Source organism: Zingiber officinale, chromosome 2B (assembly GCF_018446385.1).
Source record: "Zingiber officinale cultivar Zhangliang chromosome 2B, Zo_v1.1, whole genome shotgun sequence".
Lineage (NCBI taxonomy): Eukaryota > Viridiplantae > Streptophyta > Magnoliopsida > Zingiberales > Zingiberaceae > Zingiber > Zingiber officinale.
This window is the reverse complement of record NC_055989.1, coordinates 91482280-91503361: the sequence shown is the minus strand read 5'-3', so window position 1 is coordinate 91503361 and position 21082 is coordinate 91482280. Positions and strand designations below refer to the sequence as shown.

The 21082-nt window shown below is 37.8% G+C and overlaps 2 protein-coding genes across 2 annotated transcripts; one reads left to right on the top strand and one right to left on the bottom strand.

Moving 5' to 3' along the window:
* The first annotated feature begins 2180 nt into the window (after positions 1 to 2180).
* LOC122046341 lies at positions 2181 to 3489 on the top strand. The gene has a single exon (XM_042606988.1). It carries the CDS (start codon positions 2250 to 2252, stop codon positions 3354 to 3356), a length of 1107 nt encoding a protein of 368 aa, XP_042462922.1. The 5' UTR covers positions 2181 to 2249; the 3' UTR covers positions 3357 to 3489.
* Positions 3490 to 4930: 1441 nt separating this feature from the next.
* Positions 4931 to 20285, bottom strand: LOC122049282. The gene is made up of 3 exons (XM_042610686.1): positions 19999 to 20285; positions 5250 to 5414; positions 4931 to 5132 (listed from the first exon to the last, which is right to left on the bottom strand). The coding sequence occupies exons 1-3, from the start codon at positions 20273 to 20275 to the stop codon at positions 5098 to 5100; spliced, it is 477 nt and encodes a 158-aa protein (XP_042466620.1). The 5' UTR covers positions 20276 to 20285; the 3' UTR covers positions 4931 to 5097.
* Positions 20286 to 21082: the final 797 nt, after the last annotated feature.

Below are 21082 nucleotides of genomic sequence, written 5' to 3'. Positions count from 1 at the left end.
GGCCCCTTTCCGAGCACCTAGACTAATTTCGGATGCCCAAACCTTCCAACGCTAGGATTATGTCCAAGCGCCTAGGGCCCTTTTTCAACCACATGATTTTCTCCTCACAAGGTTAGCATAACAAGCAATAATACAGAAAAAAGAATAGTAATAAAATATTTGACAATCTCTAGACTGTCCAGTCCTAAATTTGAGTTTCGCTGAAACCCTAGGTCAGACTGACGCCTACTGTTCCCTCAATTGGGAACGCGTACTCACTGGAGCTCCCCTCCAGTTACTTACCTCACTTACCATTTATAGTCTCTTGACTTCTCTTGACCCACTAGGTCTTCCTGTTGGAATCGCACATCTGAACTTCAGTCAATCGTTTGGAATCGAACATCCCGACTACACTTCAGCCAACTTTTAGGTCCCGCGGACCTAGTTAGACTTCTTGCCAGAATCGTACATCTAGATTTTAACCTGATATCAGGTCCTCTAAACTCGTCAATTCCTGCATACTCGTTAAAGAGGTTAGATAAACATAACAACTAACTTTAATCCATTTGTTATTTATCAAACTTGAGTTTGACCATTTGATACTAACTGTATTAACACTAAGTCCATGTACACTTAGACATAAGGTATAAAAAAATATAAAATCTAATTTAACTCGATCATATCAAAATTAACCTGGGATACTTATATATCTAATGGTCGATTCATCGTTGAGATGACTAGGCCCCAAGAAATCGAGCAACACCACCAGAATTGGGTTCTCTGTGTTGGTGGCATAGGGTTTAGGTTTAGGGCCAAATAGCGAAGTAGGTGTTTGAAAGAGAGGTCTTGCCCTTGGAATATCAATAACTCACTTGATGTTCAACTATGGATCTCCGGATCATAAATAGATGTAGAAAAGAGACATCAAACAAAAGAATTACTGTCCGCAAAGATTCTAAACTGTTCCAACACTGATGAACGTGATTGGTCCGGCCGCCGACATGGGTCCATAACACTTTTCGACTGCGAAAGTCTCGGCGAGGAGCCATGTGGGATGGTAAGAGGCGAGCCAGAGCAGCGCAAAGGGTCCAGTCCAGTCCAGTACTCCAGCTCAGATCTTGAACGAAAAGGATCCATCAGAGTCCTCGATGCCAAAAGGCCTTTTGGAAGGTGGCCAAGTGCCAAAATTCGATCGAATGATTACTTTTTTGCTGAAAATAATCAGCAATCTTTTTCTGCGTGTCAGAAATTCTATCGCTGAATTCATATTTTGATCCTGACAACCGCACTGTTGATTTCCCCAGACCAAACAGTTGCATATATTTCGAGCATCCATTGGCAAACAGTTGCAATATTTTAACTTCCTGATTATTTCGAAACAATTACGATCGAAAAACAAGCATGAGATCTAGCACTAGATCTCATGCCACGGCTAGATCCTGTCCGGCCATCAAAAATCTTTGCCGAATCTTTTTTTTTTCCCCCTTTTTTGGGCTTTGTCGTGGCAAATTCCATGTTCCTCATGAGTGGACTTGGGTTTGGCGTTTACTTGGAAGGAACGTGGTGATCCCGTGCTCCTAATTTATTGTCCCGGATTAAAGAGACAATTAGGACATAATTAAGGCGATTGGACAAGGAGAAGGCTTTTTAATATAATTGCCATTAACAAACAAAGGATACTTGTGCGGACACGCCTTTCCTAACAACAAATTTCATGTACAATCGTCTGATCGCGAAATTACGCTCTCTGCCGAGGGCGTTTATGTCATTTCATTCGGGACGGTCTGACACATATAAAAAACTGATGGACCGGCACGGAGCTTGGAGCGCTCGCAGCCGTCGATTCGTCACGTGCTCGGACGCATGGCATCTGCCTCGAGGTAGGGGTCAGAGTGGAGACCCGATGCCCGGCCAAAAACAACTGCCCGGCGGACCGCCACACCTACCGATGCGACAGTCACGAGAACGGTGACGTTAAGAGGCTGCCACTTACGTCTACCGGCACGCCAGCGCGGGGCGCGCCGGGTGGGGCCTGCTGCAGGACGGCCAGTGGTGACGTGTGGAGGTACGGGTACAGTGCGTATGGGTACCGATAGTGCTGACGGGAAACACGATGGTCGCGAGCGACGTAGGATCGCGTGCGTGTCGCGGTTGGGTTCGTCCGGAGCCTGGGGTAGACCGGTCTATAAAAACCCGTCCCATCCGTTGTCGGCTTCTAGCGCTTCAATTGCCTCGCACTCACGGACTCGTCGTGCTCGATTGATGTGCAGATGACCGCCACCGCCATGGTCACCGACGTCGCCCGCTCGCCGGTTTTTCCTGCGTTCTTCCGCCTCTCCCTCGAGAACTCCCTCGAGCCGTCCAGGGAGAGAGCCGATGAAAAGGATACTGGCGGCGCCGACTTCGAGTTCCGGCTCCGCGATCCCGTCGCAGTGCTGCACGCCGACGAGCTTTTTGTGGACGGGAAGCTCGTGCCGCTGAACCTGGCGTCGGCTGCGCGCGGAGTGGCGGAATGTGCTGGCGAGATCCGCCCATCGGAGCAGCCCAAGGCGCGGTGGAGAACAGAGGACCTTGGATCGGACCAGTATTTGTTCTCTCCCCGCGCGCCGAGCTGTGCGATCCGGTGGCGTGAGCTACTCCGTCTCAAGAGGGCCGCTGGATCGAAGCTCGGGCACGAGAATGCCTCAGCCGCTGCTTCTTCCATCGGGTCGCGGAAGCATTTCTTTCACCGGAACCCTAAATCGCCATCTGTTCTCGACCCGGCGATGAGCTTGCCCCTTCTTCGTGAATCGGACTCCGAATCGGTCTCGGTCTCGGTCTCTTCTTCCCGGCTTCCCCTCTCTTCGTCCTGTGCCGCAGGCCGCGACGACGAGGGCCTCCCTCATCTATCCCTCGACGCCGAGAAGCCCCACCACCACATGGCGATGCTCAGGCTGGTCCGGCCACTTCCAGCCACGGCAGAGCCGCCATTTCGTGGGCGGATCAGGCGCGCTGGGTCTTCGGATACAGCGGCGGCGCCAGCGACGACGGGGACCGGGATCACCCTGCCCGTGGACAGCCCGCGAATGAACCCGTCGGGGAAAGTGGTCTTCCACGGGTTGGAGCGGAGCTCGAGCACTCCCGGAAGCTTCACCGGTGGGCCACGGCTGCGGTTGCAGGGGATGCAACGGTCCTACTCGTCCAACGTCGTCCGGGTCACTCCGGTCCTCAACGTTCCGGTCTGCTCGCTCGCGAAGACCGGTCCGGTCTTCGGCTTCGCCGGCCAGCTCTTCTCGCCGCAGAAGAAGGACAAGGCCAATGCAGCGGCCAAGCCAACCAGCGGCGTTGGGAAGAGGAACAAGAGCCGGAAGCCCTCAGGGCTCGAGATCTTCGAATAAGGTGGTGAATGCTTGCGAGGATCCATACCCCCTCCCCCTCTCTCCCTCGCGCTCTCCCTCTCCGCCAATTAATTCCTCCTCTATATCCAGAAGGCCATTTTTGGGCCTGAAATCCATGGATTGCTTTAAAATTCGTGCCAGTGCCACCGTTTTTTGCTTGGTGTGTAATGTGCGTTCTCTCTTTATCAATTCGCATCTGCAAACGGTCAAACGGTCTAATCCGTGACGGGCGACCATTTAGCAGGAGGGACACTGATTCGTTGCTTTAGGGGATTGAAAAAATTTTCAATCTAATGAAAGGCGAATCGCAAGTTAGATGTGTCAATCTGTAAGTCCATTAAAATTTTTTTAAAAATTTATATTTTTAACGTTTTTTTAAATATTTTATCAATTAAATGTCACGAATAAGTATTTTAAAAATAAATATACATAAATAGTACGTTTGATAAAAAGTATTATACAAATTTATAATAAAAATTAATAATAAATTGACATAAAATTAAATTTATACATATAGTACGTTTGATAAAAAGTATTATACAAATTTATAATAAAAAATCATAATAAATTGACATAAAATTAAATTTATATATATTTTTCAATATGTAGATCAATCCATGTCCGTTGAAGACTAAACCGCATGAGCCTAGCTGCATCAGTCCATAGAAGATTTGAGTTGATAAAATTTTAATCCAATCTACTTAAATTGTTTGACAAGAATGATCAATCTAACGAGCTGCTCAATGCATGTTAGCATAAGGTCGCACCTTGCACGTCTATTGGGTCAATCAATGGGTCAAGTTTGAATTAAAAGTTTAATAGCATCTAAACGAATCAAACTCAAACCAAGTTTCAAACAAACTCAAACTTATAAAAAATAAACTAAGCCAGACTTAAATAATCATTTCAAAAACTTGACTCATTTTAAACTCGATTTGACTCGATTATCTTATCAAACAAGTTTGAATATCATAAAGTTCAGCTCAACTAATTTACAACCCTAACTAGATCCAGTCAATTTAGCCATATACTAATTTTTAGCAACAAGGATCTATAAATGTTTTAACTGAATATTCGAGGACCAAACGAAGCAGTTCATCAAACGAGATAATGCTCATCTAAGGAAGCCAAAAACAAGAAGCTAAAAGCTATTCTCACAAAAATCAAATAGGTAATTTGACAAAATTAAAATTCTTATGAAGTGCCGATGTATGATATCAGTGGCAAATTAGCAGAGTAGAAGAAAATAAAAAGAAGAAAGATATATCCCTAAGCATAAGGTTATAGTCGATCGAGGCTTATGCAGATTGTCAGCATGACAATTCTCATAGACGTCAACTGATAAATATTGAATATTGATAATTTATAGGAACAATGTGCTTCGACCGTGCGAGATCTCAACCATAATCTTTTTGTATAATCATTGTAATACAAATTGCAAAACATAATCTATTTTCTTTGACAATGAGAAACAAACAGTAAAGTTCAAAATAAATGTAGTTGGTCTGACTACAACTTTTTTGCATCACAAAACCAGGAACTTAAAACTGACATTTCCAGCTCAAATAATCAGATTATATAATCCTTGTGCTTTTAATAATCAATGCTATTCATATGGTATTTACATAGCAAAATTTGCACCATATATAACCAGAACTGGAAAAACAACACCGAAGAACTGAAAAAACCAATACTAAGAGTACCGGCCAAAAATAATTGAAGTACCTGGATTACAAAGTTATTAATGATGTGGCTGTTCTGTTGGTTGGTGATTGCCTGAAAAATAAAACTTGTAGGAATCAAACTGACAATAAAGATAAATAGAAGACTATTATGGAGTGAATGGACGCCTAGTCCAGAAGATAATGATAAGCTCAATCGGTCAATCAATACTTGTAGGTATGCCCATAGAAAGAAACTGGTCCATATTATCAATTCGCCTCTGAATTGTCTTCAAAGTAAAGTTCAATGCTGAAACTCTCTTCCGTATGGTGGAGATTCTCATAGCATACTGCATAATGAATGGTAATGGTGCATCTTCTAGTAGCTTGTCTAATTCTGAAAAAAGGGAAATCATACAGGTGCATACTGTAAGAATTGTGATACATCAATAATAAATAATAAACTAAATGATACATTTACAACGGAATCTAGCTATCGTCAATCTCTAAAATAATAATGAAACCGAAATAAAAATTAACAAAGAGCTGACTTAAATCCATCGCAAGGTTATTGCTTCTTAATTGTCATCAAAGATCCTACAAGTATGAAATAATCTTCTATAAGAATGGACAGCGGCAATCTGTATTCCTCAATGGGGAAGAGAGGAGGTCAATGAAGAAGCTCAAGAACATACCCTAATCCATGAGTATCTTCTCTTGTATACCAAACTCATCCTATAAGGACTATCCACCTTAAACCTCATCCATCATTAACAGCCCATTAATGTTAATGAATCGGGTTATTAGATCTAGATCCATATTTATTTAATCCAAACTCCCTTTATATACAATTAAGCATTAGATCACTTAATTGAGGTTTAGTTTCCTTAATGGGAATTAGTTTTGTGTGTTAATCAAATGTAAGCCCACCTTATGGAGATTAAGCCCACCTATGTGGACTTAATTGGATTTAGTCCACCCATGTGAACTTAATCCTACAATCTCTTACTTGGGCTATACTTGATTCCTTTTACACCACACAACCGCTTAGTTGAGCTCAACATGTCAAACTTTATGGGTTAAATACCCCTTAAACAATCTGATCCATTAAATCAATTAGTACCAGATTAAAGAAGTTACACCTACTATAACTGTAACAAGACCCAATAGTAATCATAGTACTAAAATCATTAACGACATAGATCAAATATGAATGTGTAGTACAAGAATGACACAAAATGTGATCTATAAGTGTACATTTTCAATAAGTCCGCTTTATGACCCAAACCGGATCTAAATCATATTTATCAAAACCTTACGTTAAACCACAATGATAAATCATAATTTAACCTTATGACTCCATTTGGAGTCCACATCATATTTACAATAATCAAATACAAAACCACAACAATAAAGATGATACTCATATGTCAGAAAAAGTTAAAGTCATACACACATATAAAAAAAACTACAATATATATAATGAGCCAAAATATGTGTTTATGAATATAGAACATCATACAAAATACAGATTCCTATATAATGAGTACTTCATCAAAAAGAAGAACCCTTATGTTCAACATATGCTGATGAAACACCTTGGGTGACAAACCCTCTGTGAGTGGATCCGCTAACATAGAATTGCCCATATATGCTCTATCATTATTTGACCATTCTGAACTCTTTCTTTAACTGTCAGAAACTTATGTCGATGTGTTTAGACTTCGACGAACTACGGTTGTTCTTGGAATACAATTCTACAGTTTTATTATCACAGTTGATCCTCAATGATCTGTCAATACCCCCAATGATCTGTAAACCTGTGATAAAGTTCTATATCCATATCTCATAGTTGGAAATTTCATAGCAGACTATAAACTCTGTCTCCATAGTGAAAGTGGCTATAAGCGTCTGTTTGACACTTTTTCATGACACAACCCCTCCTGCCATCATGAAAACATAATCTAAAGTGGACCTCTTGCTATCTAAATATCCAGTAAAATCAGAGTCTGAATATCCAATGATCACTAGATGACCTGATCTCCGATATATGAGTATGTAGTCTTCGTCCTTTGCAAATACTGCATAATCCTCTTTACAACTTTCCAATGCTCTGGTCCAAGGTTATTCAAATATCTACCCAACATTCCCACAATGTACGCAAGATCCGAACGCGTACATACTTGAGCATACATCAAACTCCCTACTGCACATGCATAAGGGAATTGCTGCATTTCCTTAATCTCAAGTTCATGACGTAGACATTGTTGCAAGCTAAGTCTATCACATTTTGCCACCGGAGTATCGCTGGGATTACAATTCTGCATGTCATACCGAAAGGGCACCTTTTCTATATAGGCATTTTGTGATAGTCCGAGTGTGTACATTGAACGATCAAGTACAATTTGTATGCCTAAGACAAAAGATACATTACTAAGATCCTTCATTTCAAATTCACCGACAGAAATGACTTAGTTTCTAGTAGCAGACTCTTGTCATTGCTTGCAAGCAATATATCATTCACATAGACAACGAGTATGATAAACTTGCTCCAACTTGATATACAAACACTGATCAACTGGATTCTCCTTAAAACAATAAGAAAAAATCACTTGATCAAATTTCCGGTACCATTGACAAGATATCTGCTTTGAACCATTAAATGGACTTCCTTAGTTTACATACTAGGCGCTTTGAATCTCTCAGCTCAAAGTTCTCCGGTTGCACCATGTATATAGTTTCCTCAATGTTTCGATTGAGAAAAACAGTCTTAATATCCATTTGGTGTTAACTCTAAGTCGTAATAAGCAACAAGTATCATGATTACCCTAAGGAATCTTTCGTCGAAACCAGCGAAAAAGTTTCATTGTAATCAATGTACTCATTTTAAGTGAATCCCTTTACAACTAGGCATACCTTATACTTTTTGACATTGCCATGTGAATCCCGTTTGGTTTCAAATATACATTTACAACCAACAGACTTCACACCTTCAGACAATTCGACAAGTTCCCAAACGTCGTTGTCCGCCATAGACTTCATCTCTTCCTTCATGGTTTCGATTCATTTTTTTAGATGAGGGCATTGTTTAACCTCTTTGAAAGATGTTGAATCATCTTCCAACCCAATATCAAACTCATGCTCTTGGAGATATACATAATCACGAGACATCGTGGATCTTCTTTCTCTAATGGATCTCCTTAGTGGTACTTAATCTTAAGGTGATTGGAAGTCATTCTCAATCATAGGAGGGAATACTTCAATTTGAGATGGCGTACCTTCCAATTGAATTGAAGGTGACGTGGGCATATTGTGGTCTAACTACCCCTACCAGTTGTGCAATTTCAACTGTATGCGGAATGGTAATTATTTCACTATTAGCTACATCAGTAGTTATCATATTAGGATCATCAATATTCTCCTCAAATGATATTTCCCTAACTTTATCACTCCCACCTTCCTTAATAAATTTGGCATTTCTTGTCTCGTAAAAGGATTTAGGGGTCGAAAAACTTGAAACCTCTTGAGTTTTCAGAGTATCCTATAAAATGACAGCTAACGATTTTTTAGTTCAATTTTATTTTGTTGGGTCTATAGGATCTAGCTTCAACTGAACAACCCTAGACATATAGATGCATAAGACTAAGCGCTCTACCTTTCCACAACTCGTATGGGGTTTTTGTTACCGCCTTACTAGGAATTATGTTGAGTAGGTAAATCGCAATCTTAAGTGTCTTACCTCACAAGGACTCTGGCAGAGAAGAAAATGCAATCATACTTCTCCCTATGTCCTTAAGGGTCAAGTTTCGTCGCTCTGCTACACCATTCATTTGAGGTATCCCCGGCATAGTGTATTGCGCCACGATACCGCACTCAGCAAGGTAATCCGCAAATGGTCCAGGACGTCGTTCACCTGATCCATCAGATCTACTATAATATTCACCACCACGGTATGATCTTACGACCTTAATCTTCTTACCAAGTTGATTTTCAACTTCGACTTTGAAGGTTTTGAACATGTCTTAGGATTGCGACTTCTCATGAATAAGGTACAAGTATTTGTATCGAGAATAGTCAACTATAAAGCTTATAAAGTATACTTGACCATTCCAAGAAGCCTAAGGGAACGGTCAATATATATCTGTATATATAAGCTCTAAGACACCATTACTTCGGCTTGAACCCTTATTACTTTTGTTAGTCATTTTCCCTAGATACACTCAATGCAGATTTCAAAATCAGGCATATCGAGAGAATCAAGAATTCCTAGTGAAATTACCCTCTCTAGGCGTTGTTTAGAGATATGCCCTAAACGCCTATGCCACAACATGGATGAATTATCATTTGTTACACCACGCTTCACGCCTATACTATGCATCACAATATTATCTGTATAGGTTATAGTGTCTAATTTGTATAGTTTGTCAATCAAGGAACTTGTACCACACAAGATAGAATTTTAAAAAATACTAAACTTTCCATTTCCAAATAAACAAGTATATCCAGATTTGTCCAAACATGAAATAGAAATTAAGTTCCACCTAAAAGACGACACTACAAATGTATTTTCCAAATTCAAAAGTACACTGTTCTCCAAACACACTCTAAAGATACCTATTGTCTCTACTTTTACCTTTTTTGACAGTTCTTGTATAGATAAATTTTTCAACATCAATTGGCATTCGGCTCCTGAGGCAACCCTACATAGTTATACTTATGTGAGTAGTTGCGCCAGTATCTATCCACCAAGTATTATTAGGTACTTCTGAACTGACAAAATTGAGAAGTATAACTTTCTTGACACGGTTGACGTATCTGGGACAATCCTTCTTTAGATGGTCTTTCTTTTTACAAAATAAACAAATTGAGTTCATATCTTGTTGCTTTTGCACTTTATGCCCTGAAGCTCCAGTCATTACAAGTTGTTTACCCTTACTCTTACCATTACCTTTTTTTTCTTCTTGTTTGAGATGAGGATGCATAGTGAGCACTATGAGATGTGTCACCTCTCAATCTCTCTTCTTACACACTGAGCTATGAGCTCATTTAGTGTTTATTTCTCCTTTTGAGTATTATAGCTAATCTTAAAAAGAGTGAACTGCATAGGCTGAGAGATTAGGATAAGATTCACAAGGACACTTTCATACATGTCTAACTTTAGTGTCTTAGGACTTGTAACCAAGTTGGACATCTCTATAATATATCCCCTAATATTACCCTTTCAGTTGTACCGCATGGACACTAACTTCGTGAGAAGTGTAGTAGCCTCGACCTTTTCATTTGTGGTAAATCGGTCCGCTAATTCGTTAAGGAAGGTTTTGACATCCTCATTCTCAGTAATTGAACCCCTAAGTAATTTTGAAATAGACATCCTATGATCATCAAACTCATATGATTTGATCGCTCCCACTTGTCAAAGATTATCTGTAAAATACCGAAAATAGGCAAATATTGATAAGGGAATTTTCCGGAATTTTTGAAAAAAATTCGGGAATTTTTCGGAGCTCGTATGGACGAGTTAACGGGGATAAGATTTGGGTTCCGGGAAAGCCTGTTTAGGCTACCCCGTTTAAGCGAGGAAATGTTTATATTTACATTTCCTTTTCTTTTATTTTCTTTTATTTTCTTTATTTTCTCTTCTTTTCCCTTTCTCTGCCAAACCTGCGTGTCGACACCCCCGCCTGTGCGCCCGACGCCCTCTCTCCTTGCCCTAACCGCACGCGGCCACGGCGGTTTTTCTTCCTCCCTTCCACTTCTTCTTCTTCTCCTCTGCCCGAGTCGAACCCTTCTTCACTCATCTCTCGCGACGCCGGCCTTCTCCACCCGACAGCATCGCCGGGTGCTCTTCCTCCTCGCTGAGCGACGCGCCGCCGCTACCACAGCCGACGCCGTGCCCTATCCGAGCCCTACCGACGCTGTGCCCTAGCCGAGCCCTGCCGAAGCCGTGCCCTTGCACTGTCGCCGGCCACAGGTTCGATCCATCACAGATTATAGGCTCTGTACCCTAGCTTTGATTGGAATTAGGTTGTGGTTCTGTTCTCAGATTTTGTTGTGGAGGAATTGATAAGTGTTTGGATTTGGTTTATATGGCAGAATAGGGTTTTCAATCTGCTGCGGCTAATCTTGGTTCAGTTGAGGGGTTAAAGGAGGAAGCTGTTAAGGTTAGTTTAATCTAGATGTTCAGTTAATAGGGATGTGTAACAGGTTTCTTTAAAGGTTGGAATCTGTGTACTTGGTTAGTTAGTGATCATACTTCGATTAGGGAAATTGATTTTTAATCGTAGGTCATGGTTTGATTTGATTTCTAGATGGTTATGCATGTTGATGAATTAGGTTTATGTGTTTTGAAATTAAGGTTTTTGCCCTAATTTAGGGTTAAGGAATTTATTTAGCTATTTATAGGAATTTAGCTAAATAATCGTATATCTATTGGATACAGGACTTTGACGCGAGACGAGCATCTCGATGTCGGATTTGGACATTCCTATTGGAGGCGGATACTTTTGACTTTATGTCTTTGATATACATAGTAGTGAATTTAACAAATTGCATTAATTATGTTTCTCATTCTGTTTCGGTTAATCACTACCCAAAACTTGATACATGCTTGATTGATTGATTGGTTTGCATCTCATGTATACTTTACCTGTTTATACATGCTTGTAGGGGTAGTGATATACCATACTTCACCATGTTCAGGACCTAGGTTTTATACCTTCTGTGTACCTTTGATTTGATTTGACTCGTTGACCTATGATGTACTTTTATATATATATGGATTAGGTCAGGATATTTTGTGATTAGTGTCATGCACCATTTGCATGATTGCATGCTGTGCGATAGTTCGCTCCATTATTGTTGAACACATCGCCAGTTACATGGATCTGCACACACCACCACTCATGGGTTAGTGGTCGATTCAGGCAGAGTGTGTTACAGCAAGGACTCTGTTAGGCACCGTTGGTCCGCTCATGGGTAGTGTGACACAATGTGTTAGAGATTCCTCCCGCCATCGTGTACCGAGAGATTGCGCGCCCCCATTTATGATTTGGGGTAGGAGGATAGGTGTACTCGACAACATCCCGCCCACTCGGTCACTCATCAGGAGCACAGTTGTCACAGCACTACCCACTCGGCCTCACTATGTGAGATGATCATTGGCGTCGTGGACCAGACGATCATCGCATCATGATGCATTTATTGCTGGTTTGTGTTTGTTGCATTTATATGCTGCGATATTGTTTGGATACCTATGTTCGATACATCTGATTTCCATATCAACATTTCTCCTTATACCCGGTCTGGTTAGTACAGTATTCTCCTGCTTACTTGCATTTACCTTTATTACATCGGAGACAGTTGATTAGTGCTAGTGTTATTTCCTTACTTTGTATATCAGGAGTATTGGACTCATCCCGCCTCCATTGTTGTTATTTTCCGGTGATGCTGTCAGGAGAGTCCTTGCTGACCACGAGGGCTTAATAATCTTTTGGTTTTCTTCTTTATTAGTCTATGTTCAGACTTATTGTGTTTTTGATACTATGGATTTTTGATACTATGGATCTGGTATGAATTTTTGTGTCGATGGATTTTATTTCGATGTGTTTTACTACATGCCTGCCTGGACTGCAGAAGAGGTGAGTAAATCGGATTTGTGCTTTATGGGTATAGTGGAGTAGGGTTGATTTCGAGTCAGAGTATTATTCTTCCGTTTACTTGTTATATAAACTGCATGGAATGTCTGTGTATTGTATTTTATTTCTGTTATTATTCCAGCCGCATGTGGCTGAGGTATATGGAGATGTAGAAAGTTTCAGATTGTCCGCCGTACAGGGGAGATGCTGCCGAAATTTCTTCGGACAGGGACTCCTCTGGGGCGTGACATCATCTTTTGATCAGCGGTGGAATCATTACCTAAAGGTGTTCGGCGATCATGCCTAAATGCAAAGTCTACATCCATGCAGCCCAACAAAACTATAATATGCTCTTTCCATTGTCCAAAATTTGTGCCAGTAAGCATAAGGATGTTCAAATTAGCAGACATTGAGAGTACTAGATAAACAAAAGCAAGGAACATAGCTCAATTTAACAATCAAGGCATGTATCTTTATAGTTATGTCAAAACAAAATGCAACAAACAAAACATGCAATCATATGAGCAATAATAGAGATACCTAGTGCAACATTGCATTAAGTATTTGAACTTAATTGTAACTTGCTATTGGTACTCTCCAAGCAACTCATAATTACCTTCATCTGCCATATAACTCGCCTTCCTTTGGATTGACGCATTATGTACATGATACTTTATTTATGAACTTTCTTAGTTAGCTTATGTTTCCAACTATTACTCACAACGCTTCTAATCAACTATATAGTGTCCCTTCCTTTGGGTCGGCACACTATGCGCACAGCTTAGAAGTTTAACTTAATTTGTGAGCTTTCTCAAACATATATCCGACATAAAAATGGCTTTCCTTTGGGTCAATCACCCTTAGCATGGGCATACATCCCCCTATGCTAAGACTCCTATTCTCCCCAATAGTTCTCGCTTTGGCGATAGTATAGGTTTGACTAAGTAGCAAAAGTGAAGAAGAATCCTGAAAAAACAGTTGAAAACTAAGTTAAATTCAGTTATCAATCGATTCATATCAAATATCAATCAATTGACACTCTTCTTAATCAATTAAGAATAGATGGAAATCGATTCACATGCACGATAATTGATTGCTCAACATTGACAATCGATTAGTACACAGCAATAGATCCCCTAATCGATTTCGAAGGTCACTGTTTACAGTTCATCCACTTTAATCGATTGGCGTAATTGATTGGCGAACGCTGATCGATTCAAAATCCTTTGTGGATAACTTAATGAACTGTAACCAATTGCTCAATTGATTGGTAAACATCAATTGATCAGTCGATCGATTCAAAAACTTTTTGTGGACAACCCAAATAATCGTAATCGATTGCCCAATCGATTGGTGAATCGATCAGTCGATCGATTCAGAAATTTTTTATGGACAACACAAATAATCGTAATCGATTGCCCAATCGATTGGTGAATCGATCAGCCGATCGATTCGGAAACTCTCTGGGCATCCTCAAATTCCGTAATCGATTGGTAATCGATTGATGAATGTTAGGTTCAAGTAATTGATTGGCTTAATCGATTGGTGAACACCAATCGATCAACCCAATCAATTTGGAACCCTGTCACGATCTGGCAATCCCAATTGATTGCCCCTCATGCTAATCGATTGGTAAATACCAATCGATTTGGGAACCTTCGTCGCGATCTAGCAATCCTAATCGATTAGCCCTCATACTCGATTGTTTAACACCAATCGATTAGCCCAATCGATTTGGGAACTCTCTATTCGTGATTTTAGGCATCTTAATCGATTGAACCCATATGGTAATCAATTAGTGATTGGTAACTGAAAAATCTAATTTTTTATTGCGATTTTTCAGCCCAAAGAACCCTAAAACTACGCCGCCAATCGTTATTTTCGCGGATAATGCAAAAACCTCGATTCATAAGTTAAATCCATAGTTGTCAAAAGCGCAAGGCGTAAAAAAATGCTCAAGAGTCTTGGGGCTTAAAGCGCAATGCGAAGCGTACGCTTTACGGGAAAAAAAACTAATAAACAAAAGGACTAATATATCTATTAAAAGTCTTTGAAAATATATTTAAAAATCCAAATAACATTGATGAAGCGATAGATTATTCAAAAAACTAAAAATAAATCAAAAGTCTTTGAAAATGCTATAGATGAAATATCAAATATCAAAATAATCATCTTATTCATCTTCGTTGTCCAACCTACGCCATCAGCTCAATCGCTTGATTTGTATCCATCAGTATCTTCTTCAATTTCGTCTTCAATGTTAATCTTTTCTTCATTTATAAGACTAGTTAGAGCTGAAGATTACTTTCTTTTTGTTGATGCAGATGAGGATGCTCCTTTTAAAGAAGATGCATTTCAAGATCGAAAGTCATATGCACTTTCACCAATCCCAGATGCTCGTGCTACCTCACTCCAATGCAAATTTTCACCTTTATAGACAAAATCATTATCATTATCTTTTATCACTATCATCCAATTTTCCCAACAACCATATTCATTACTATCATCTATCTCTGACAAAGTAATATGATCAATCTTATTTCGCATGTCATATCTTCTCCTCAAAGCTCTATTGTACTTGATATATACCAAATCATTGGATCGTTGTTTAGACAATTTATTTCTTTTCTTAGAATCTATCTAAAAAAATAAAAAAGTAAAAAAAGTTGAGTCCATAATATAAAATTTTTTACATATTATAAAATTCTAACTTACATGTTTAAAAACACTCAAATTACGTTCACAACCTAAAGAAGAGCATGTGAGGTTCAAAATCTTCATTGCAAAGGTTTGTATTTCAGGTGTTAATGCACCATAAGAAGGTCATCCATCAGTTTGAAACACAAAGACATATAAGATTTTATTACTAGAATATTGATAATGCATAATATATTATTTATAAATTTACCTAGTAATTTTGAAGTTCTTTATCTGATAGTCATTGACAAACCAAAAAGTCATGCTATCTTACATTTTTCCCATTGATTCATGTAAATCCTCACCTCACCAATCTAGATATGCACTAATACAAACCCTCCATCACTTCTGTATCATTTTTTATGTCAAGGTTTGAGTAAAAATACTTTGGATTCAAGAAATATTCGGCTACGTGCAAAGGTCGATGGAGTTGAACATTCCATCTTTTGGCAATGAATTCAAAAATGCTACGAAACTTTTCTTCCTTATTATTAAATAACGCAGCGATAGCTTCTTTGGCTCTATCCATTGTCTCATAAATATAACCCATAGGAGACTTTTTTTCAACGTCTACCAGCCGTAATACTTTCACCAATGGGCCACCAACTTTCAATGCAAAAGTCATATTTTTCCAAAAAGAAGACATCAATATCACTTCTTCTATACGCTTTCTTGCAACCTCTTTATAAAATCAACTTATTTGCCCACTTTTCAGATGTAAAGATTTTTCTCATATTTACTTGTTGTACACGAAACTACTCTAAAGTTAAAAAAAAAAACGATTGTGAAATATGTCTTTACAATTCTTACCATGTTTCTCTGTCCAGTAAACTCTCTCTTCATGCTCAATACTTGTGGTCTATTATAAATATAACCATTTATCATCAACGCTCATTCATATAATTTTCTGAGATAAGGAATTTTGAATATATCCTTGAGCAACAAATCTAAACAATGAGTTGCACAGGGAGTCCAATACAAATGTGGAAATCGATTTTCCAAAAGACGACCTAAAATAAAATAAAATAAATTTAGTCAAAAAATTAAAAAATGTGATCCAATTCTTAATTGAAAATAATATAAATTTAAAATATTACATGCACTAACATTACAACTTGCATTATGTGTTACAACGTGAACCACATTTTTTTCTCCAATGCAATACACAAATTTAGAAAGTAACTTAAACATCTTATTAGCTTTTGAAGCATCAACTGATTCACGAAATACGCTTCCTTTAGGACCATTTACCAAGAAATTTATAAGAATCCTACCATTTTTATTCGTCCACTCATCTGCCATGATTGTGCACCCAAACTTAGCATGATCTTCTTCGTCGGATTTGAGAAGCAAGTTCTTATTTGCCAACTCCTTTTTCAAATACTTAACCCTGACTTCATGATATGATGGAGGCGTCATCCCTGATCCAAATTGTCCAATAACTTCAATACAAGACTCAAAAGAATCATATTTAACGGCGTTGAAACCGGTATCATACATCCATCTAGCAAATTTCTCAATATCCCTTAACTTCTTTTTATTTTCATCGAATTGTCCTTTGTTTTTTACACGTTTTTGTTTGACAATTTCATCAACATCTTCATAAAATAAAGATTAATAGGTCCAGTTTGTCTACACCTTTTGCCTTGAACTGTACGATGAATGCTTGGCTGTTTTCCTTTCACTTTAGTTTGAAGATCATCTTTATATTCTTCCAAATCTTTTAAATCATCAATACTATCAGAATGAAGAATTTCATCCATTTGATTCTTCAAATTACTCTTTTTTTGCATTAACTCTCTAATTTCTTCTTTGACATGCTCAAGACATTTTGGACAAACTTTCGCATTTCTAAATGTAACTTATGTCGATAAATTCCGCCATTTGTTACTTTACCACCAAAAAAAATACAACCATATTTGGATTTTTAGGATCCGAATATATTGCATAACACCAAGCAATATCCTTTCGAGTTGAAGGACTTGTTGTATTTGACATTAAGATTTAAGACCACTAAAATCTCAGGATGACAAAATATAAATTTGATTTATATGAATTAATAAAATATATTTAAAAAATTTATTGTTAAATATAAAATTATGAATATAAATCTTGATTTATATGAATTAACAAAATTTATTATAATTTTGTTAGTTTCATATTTAAAATTATGAATAAAAATCGCATTTATATGAATTCATAAAATTTATTAGAATTTTTTTAATTTTAAATATAAATTATTAGAATATAAATTAATTAATAAAATTTATTATTTTTTAAAAATTATTATAATATAATTATGATTTATAAGAATCAATAATATTTATCAGATTTTTTAATTTTAAATATAAATTATTAGAATAAAAGTATGATTTATATGAATTAATAATATTTATTAGATTTTTCAATTTAAATATTAAATTATCAGAAATCAGAATATAAAGAATTAATAATATTTATTAAAAAATTGTTTTAAATATAAAATTAGAATTAATAAAATTTATAAAAAAAATATTTTAAAGATATTTTTAAATATATTTTATTGGAGTAATTTAATTAGGATTTATAAAAGCCTATTCGAATTATCCCCATTTAAGTGAGGAGTTGTTTGAATTAATTAATTAATTATAAATCCGAAAAAAAAAAAAAACCGTTGTAGCCGGTAGCCGCAGTCATCACAATGTGTCGTCCGCATCAATCTGTGATGCCGAGGGCATCAGGACGCATCTCGTGCGGAGGTGTTCCATGATGCTTTCTGCCGGAGGCGTCCCACGATGCTGTCGGCCGGAGGCAACCCATGACTCTTTCGGCGGCCCTGGAAATGTCATAGGGCACTCCTGGCATCGCCAGATACATCCCGCGACACTTCCGATGGCGCCAATGCCAGAAAATGCAAAAAAGAATAACCGACTGACAAAGAAAATGCGAATAAAATCTTACCGATGATCGAGTAGACGCTTCAAGAGGCACGAGAGGCAAACAATCCGACGGTGAATACGAAACGACGTATTGATTAGGACTTTAAACGAAGAAAAAAAAGCGAAACTTAGTTGCGCTTCGCGCAAAAGAGCAAGCGTGCATTTTTGCGCAAAGCGTGTGCTTCCAAGGTCTCGGAAGCGCAAGGCTTGTGCCTCGTTGTGCTTTGTGCTTAAGCGAGTGCTTCATGCACTTTTAACAACTATGATTAAATCCTAACCTATCCATGCTATATTCAATGAATATACATCAATTTCGCTCATCCATATGGAATCAAATGCAAAAATTGATGTATATGTGCCAAATAGTTGAAAAATAATCCTTACACCTTAAAAACTAATAAGTTAATCCTTAGCTCTGATATCAATTGTAAGAATTGTGATATATCAATAATGAACTAAAGGATGCATCTACAACATGATCTAATTATCATCAATCACTAAAGTAATAATGAAACTAAAACAATAGCTAACGAAGAGCTGACCTGAATCTATCGCAAGGCTATTGCTTCTTACTTGTCACTGGCGATTCTGCAAGCGTGGAATAATCTTCTACAGGAGTGGACAGCGGCAATTCATATTCCTCCTCAATGGGGAAGAGAGGAGAACAATGAAGAAGCTCAAGAACATACCCTAATCCATAAGCATCTTCTCTTATATACCAAGCTCATCCTATAGGAACTATCCACTTTAAAGTTCATCCATCAATAACAACCCATTAATGTTAATGACTCGGGTTATTGGATCTCCACATTGAATCCACATCTATTTAATCCAAACCCTTTTATATCCAAGCAAGCATTAGATCACTTGATTGGGGTTTAATTTCCTTATGGCAATTAGTTGTGTGTTAATCAAGTGTAAGCCCACCTTATGGAGATTAAGCCCACCCATGTGGACTTAATTGGATTTAGTCCACCCATGTGGACTTAATCCCACAAATACATCCAGATGAAAGATCCCACAAGTCCCAATGACTAGTATAAGATGTAGAAACTGAATCTTTGATGAGTTTGTTTTGAGTTATCTTAACTGCGCATTTTGAAACAGCTTCGTGCTTATTGTATATACAAGAAAGAAGAACTTGCAAGATCAAATAATTACAAGTACCAAAAGTACAATGTTGCATCAGAGAACTTTAGGGTGCGTTTGGTTTGCTCCATTTTCATTTTCTGAAAAACGTGCGTTTTTCGTTTTTTAGAAAATGACTTTTCCGCGTTTTTCGTTTTCTTAGAAAACGCTCTCTCATTTTCTTAAAAATGAACGTGGAAAACGCAAACCAAACGCATTTTCCATTTTCTCAGAAAATGAAAACAGAAAACAACGTGGAAAACGCAAACCAAACGCCCCCTTAACTTTTTCAAGTACGAATTGAAAGAAAAAATGGAATTCATAGAACACATTTCATTATATAGAAAAGATAAAGACATCAAATACTATAGAGACCAACATCTAACTCATTAAAAATTACTTTTATCAAATTCAAATCGCCTCTTTTTGCGGGGGATCCAAGTAAGACATAGATCACATCGCAAAAAATCGTGACAAAAACAAGAAGAAGAAAAGGATTCCGAATTACTTTGTCAATATGAGAAACCAAAAACCCTCGAACACGCAAAGTATACTAATTTTCAAACTTAGATTCCAGAATTGATGTATCAAGATAAGATTCTACCTCCCGTGAGACAATCTAGGGAGAGGACGAGCTCGTCCTGGCTCTGTCCAGCGCTCTCTGCCCTGGAATCGAACTCCCTCATTACAGCCCCCAGCGTCGAAGCAATCGCGCTCGCCAGGGCATCGCAGCCTTCGTCACGAGAACCGAGTCTCTCCTCGCCGTCGGCCCCGACCCCGAAGGGCCGCGGCGAGGAGGGACTGGCAGACGACGTGGCATCGCCGCCGTCCATGTCCAGGGCGCTGACGAGATCGAGAGAAGAGGCGAGTGACAAACTCATTGTTATTTTCCTTTTTAAAGTTAATCCTTTCGAAATGGATATAAATAAATAAATAAATAATAAATTTTAAAACTCCATCAATTGCATAATATACGACTAAAAAGAATAAACAATTTTCAACTTTCCTTCTATTTTAGCCCTTATCGGGAAGAAAATTATTTTTCTCTCAAATTGGCTGTTCTTTCATCTCTTTCTTTATGTTTTTTTTTTAAAACACTCCATTTATTTTGCTATTGTTTAAAGATGTTTTATTATTATAGTGTTTAGAGCTCGTAGAAAATTATGAGTAAAATTTGTAAGCCTATGGAAAATTATCTTTTATTGATTGATTTTATTTAAGAAAATTTTTTTTAAAAAAAATAAAATTACTTTCTAATAAATTTTTATTTGTGTGATAAAAGAGTAAATCGCGAATGTATAAAAAAAAAAAAAAAAAAGTAAATCACGAATGTATAAAAAAAGACATGCTCGATCTTTAACCCACCACTTGAAGAAAACTAACAAATTTTCATTAGTGCTCCTCATAGGTGAATAGAGATGATAATTTCTTTCAAATTCAATATCAATATGAAAACAAATTTAAATCTGAATAAATAATTAGGCATGAAAACTTTCAAATTCAAATAAGGAGATTAATAATTAGGTATGAAAATTTTCAAATTCAAATATGAAAATAGCTATGATGAGTCCTACCCATACTTGACCGAATATCCGATTCAATTATATGAAGTATGGATATTCGATTCTTTAATAAATATAACAATGAAAATTAAATACCTAATAAAAATGAATATAATAAATAAGGAT

Excerpts from the sequence above, each read along its gene's own strand:
- LOC122046341 (XM_042606988.1), top strand. The coding sequence starts at position 2,250 with ATGACCGCCACCGCCATGGTCACCGACGTCGCCCGCTCGCCGGTTTTT.
- LOC122049282 (XM_042610686.1), bottom strand. The coding sequence starts at position 20,275 with ATGAGTTTGTCACTCGCCTCTTCTCTCGATCTCGTCAGCGCCCTGGAC. Across the intron at positions 5,415-19,998 it reads CCTAGATTGTCTCACGGGAG|AATTAGACAAGCTACTAGAA; the intron begins GTAGAATCTTAT and ends CCCTTTTTTCAG. Across the intron at positions 5,133-5,249 it reads TTCTATGGGCATACCTACAA|GCAATCACCAACCAACAGAA; the intron begins GTATTGATTGAC and ends TTTATTTTTCAG.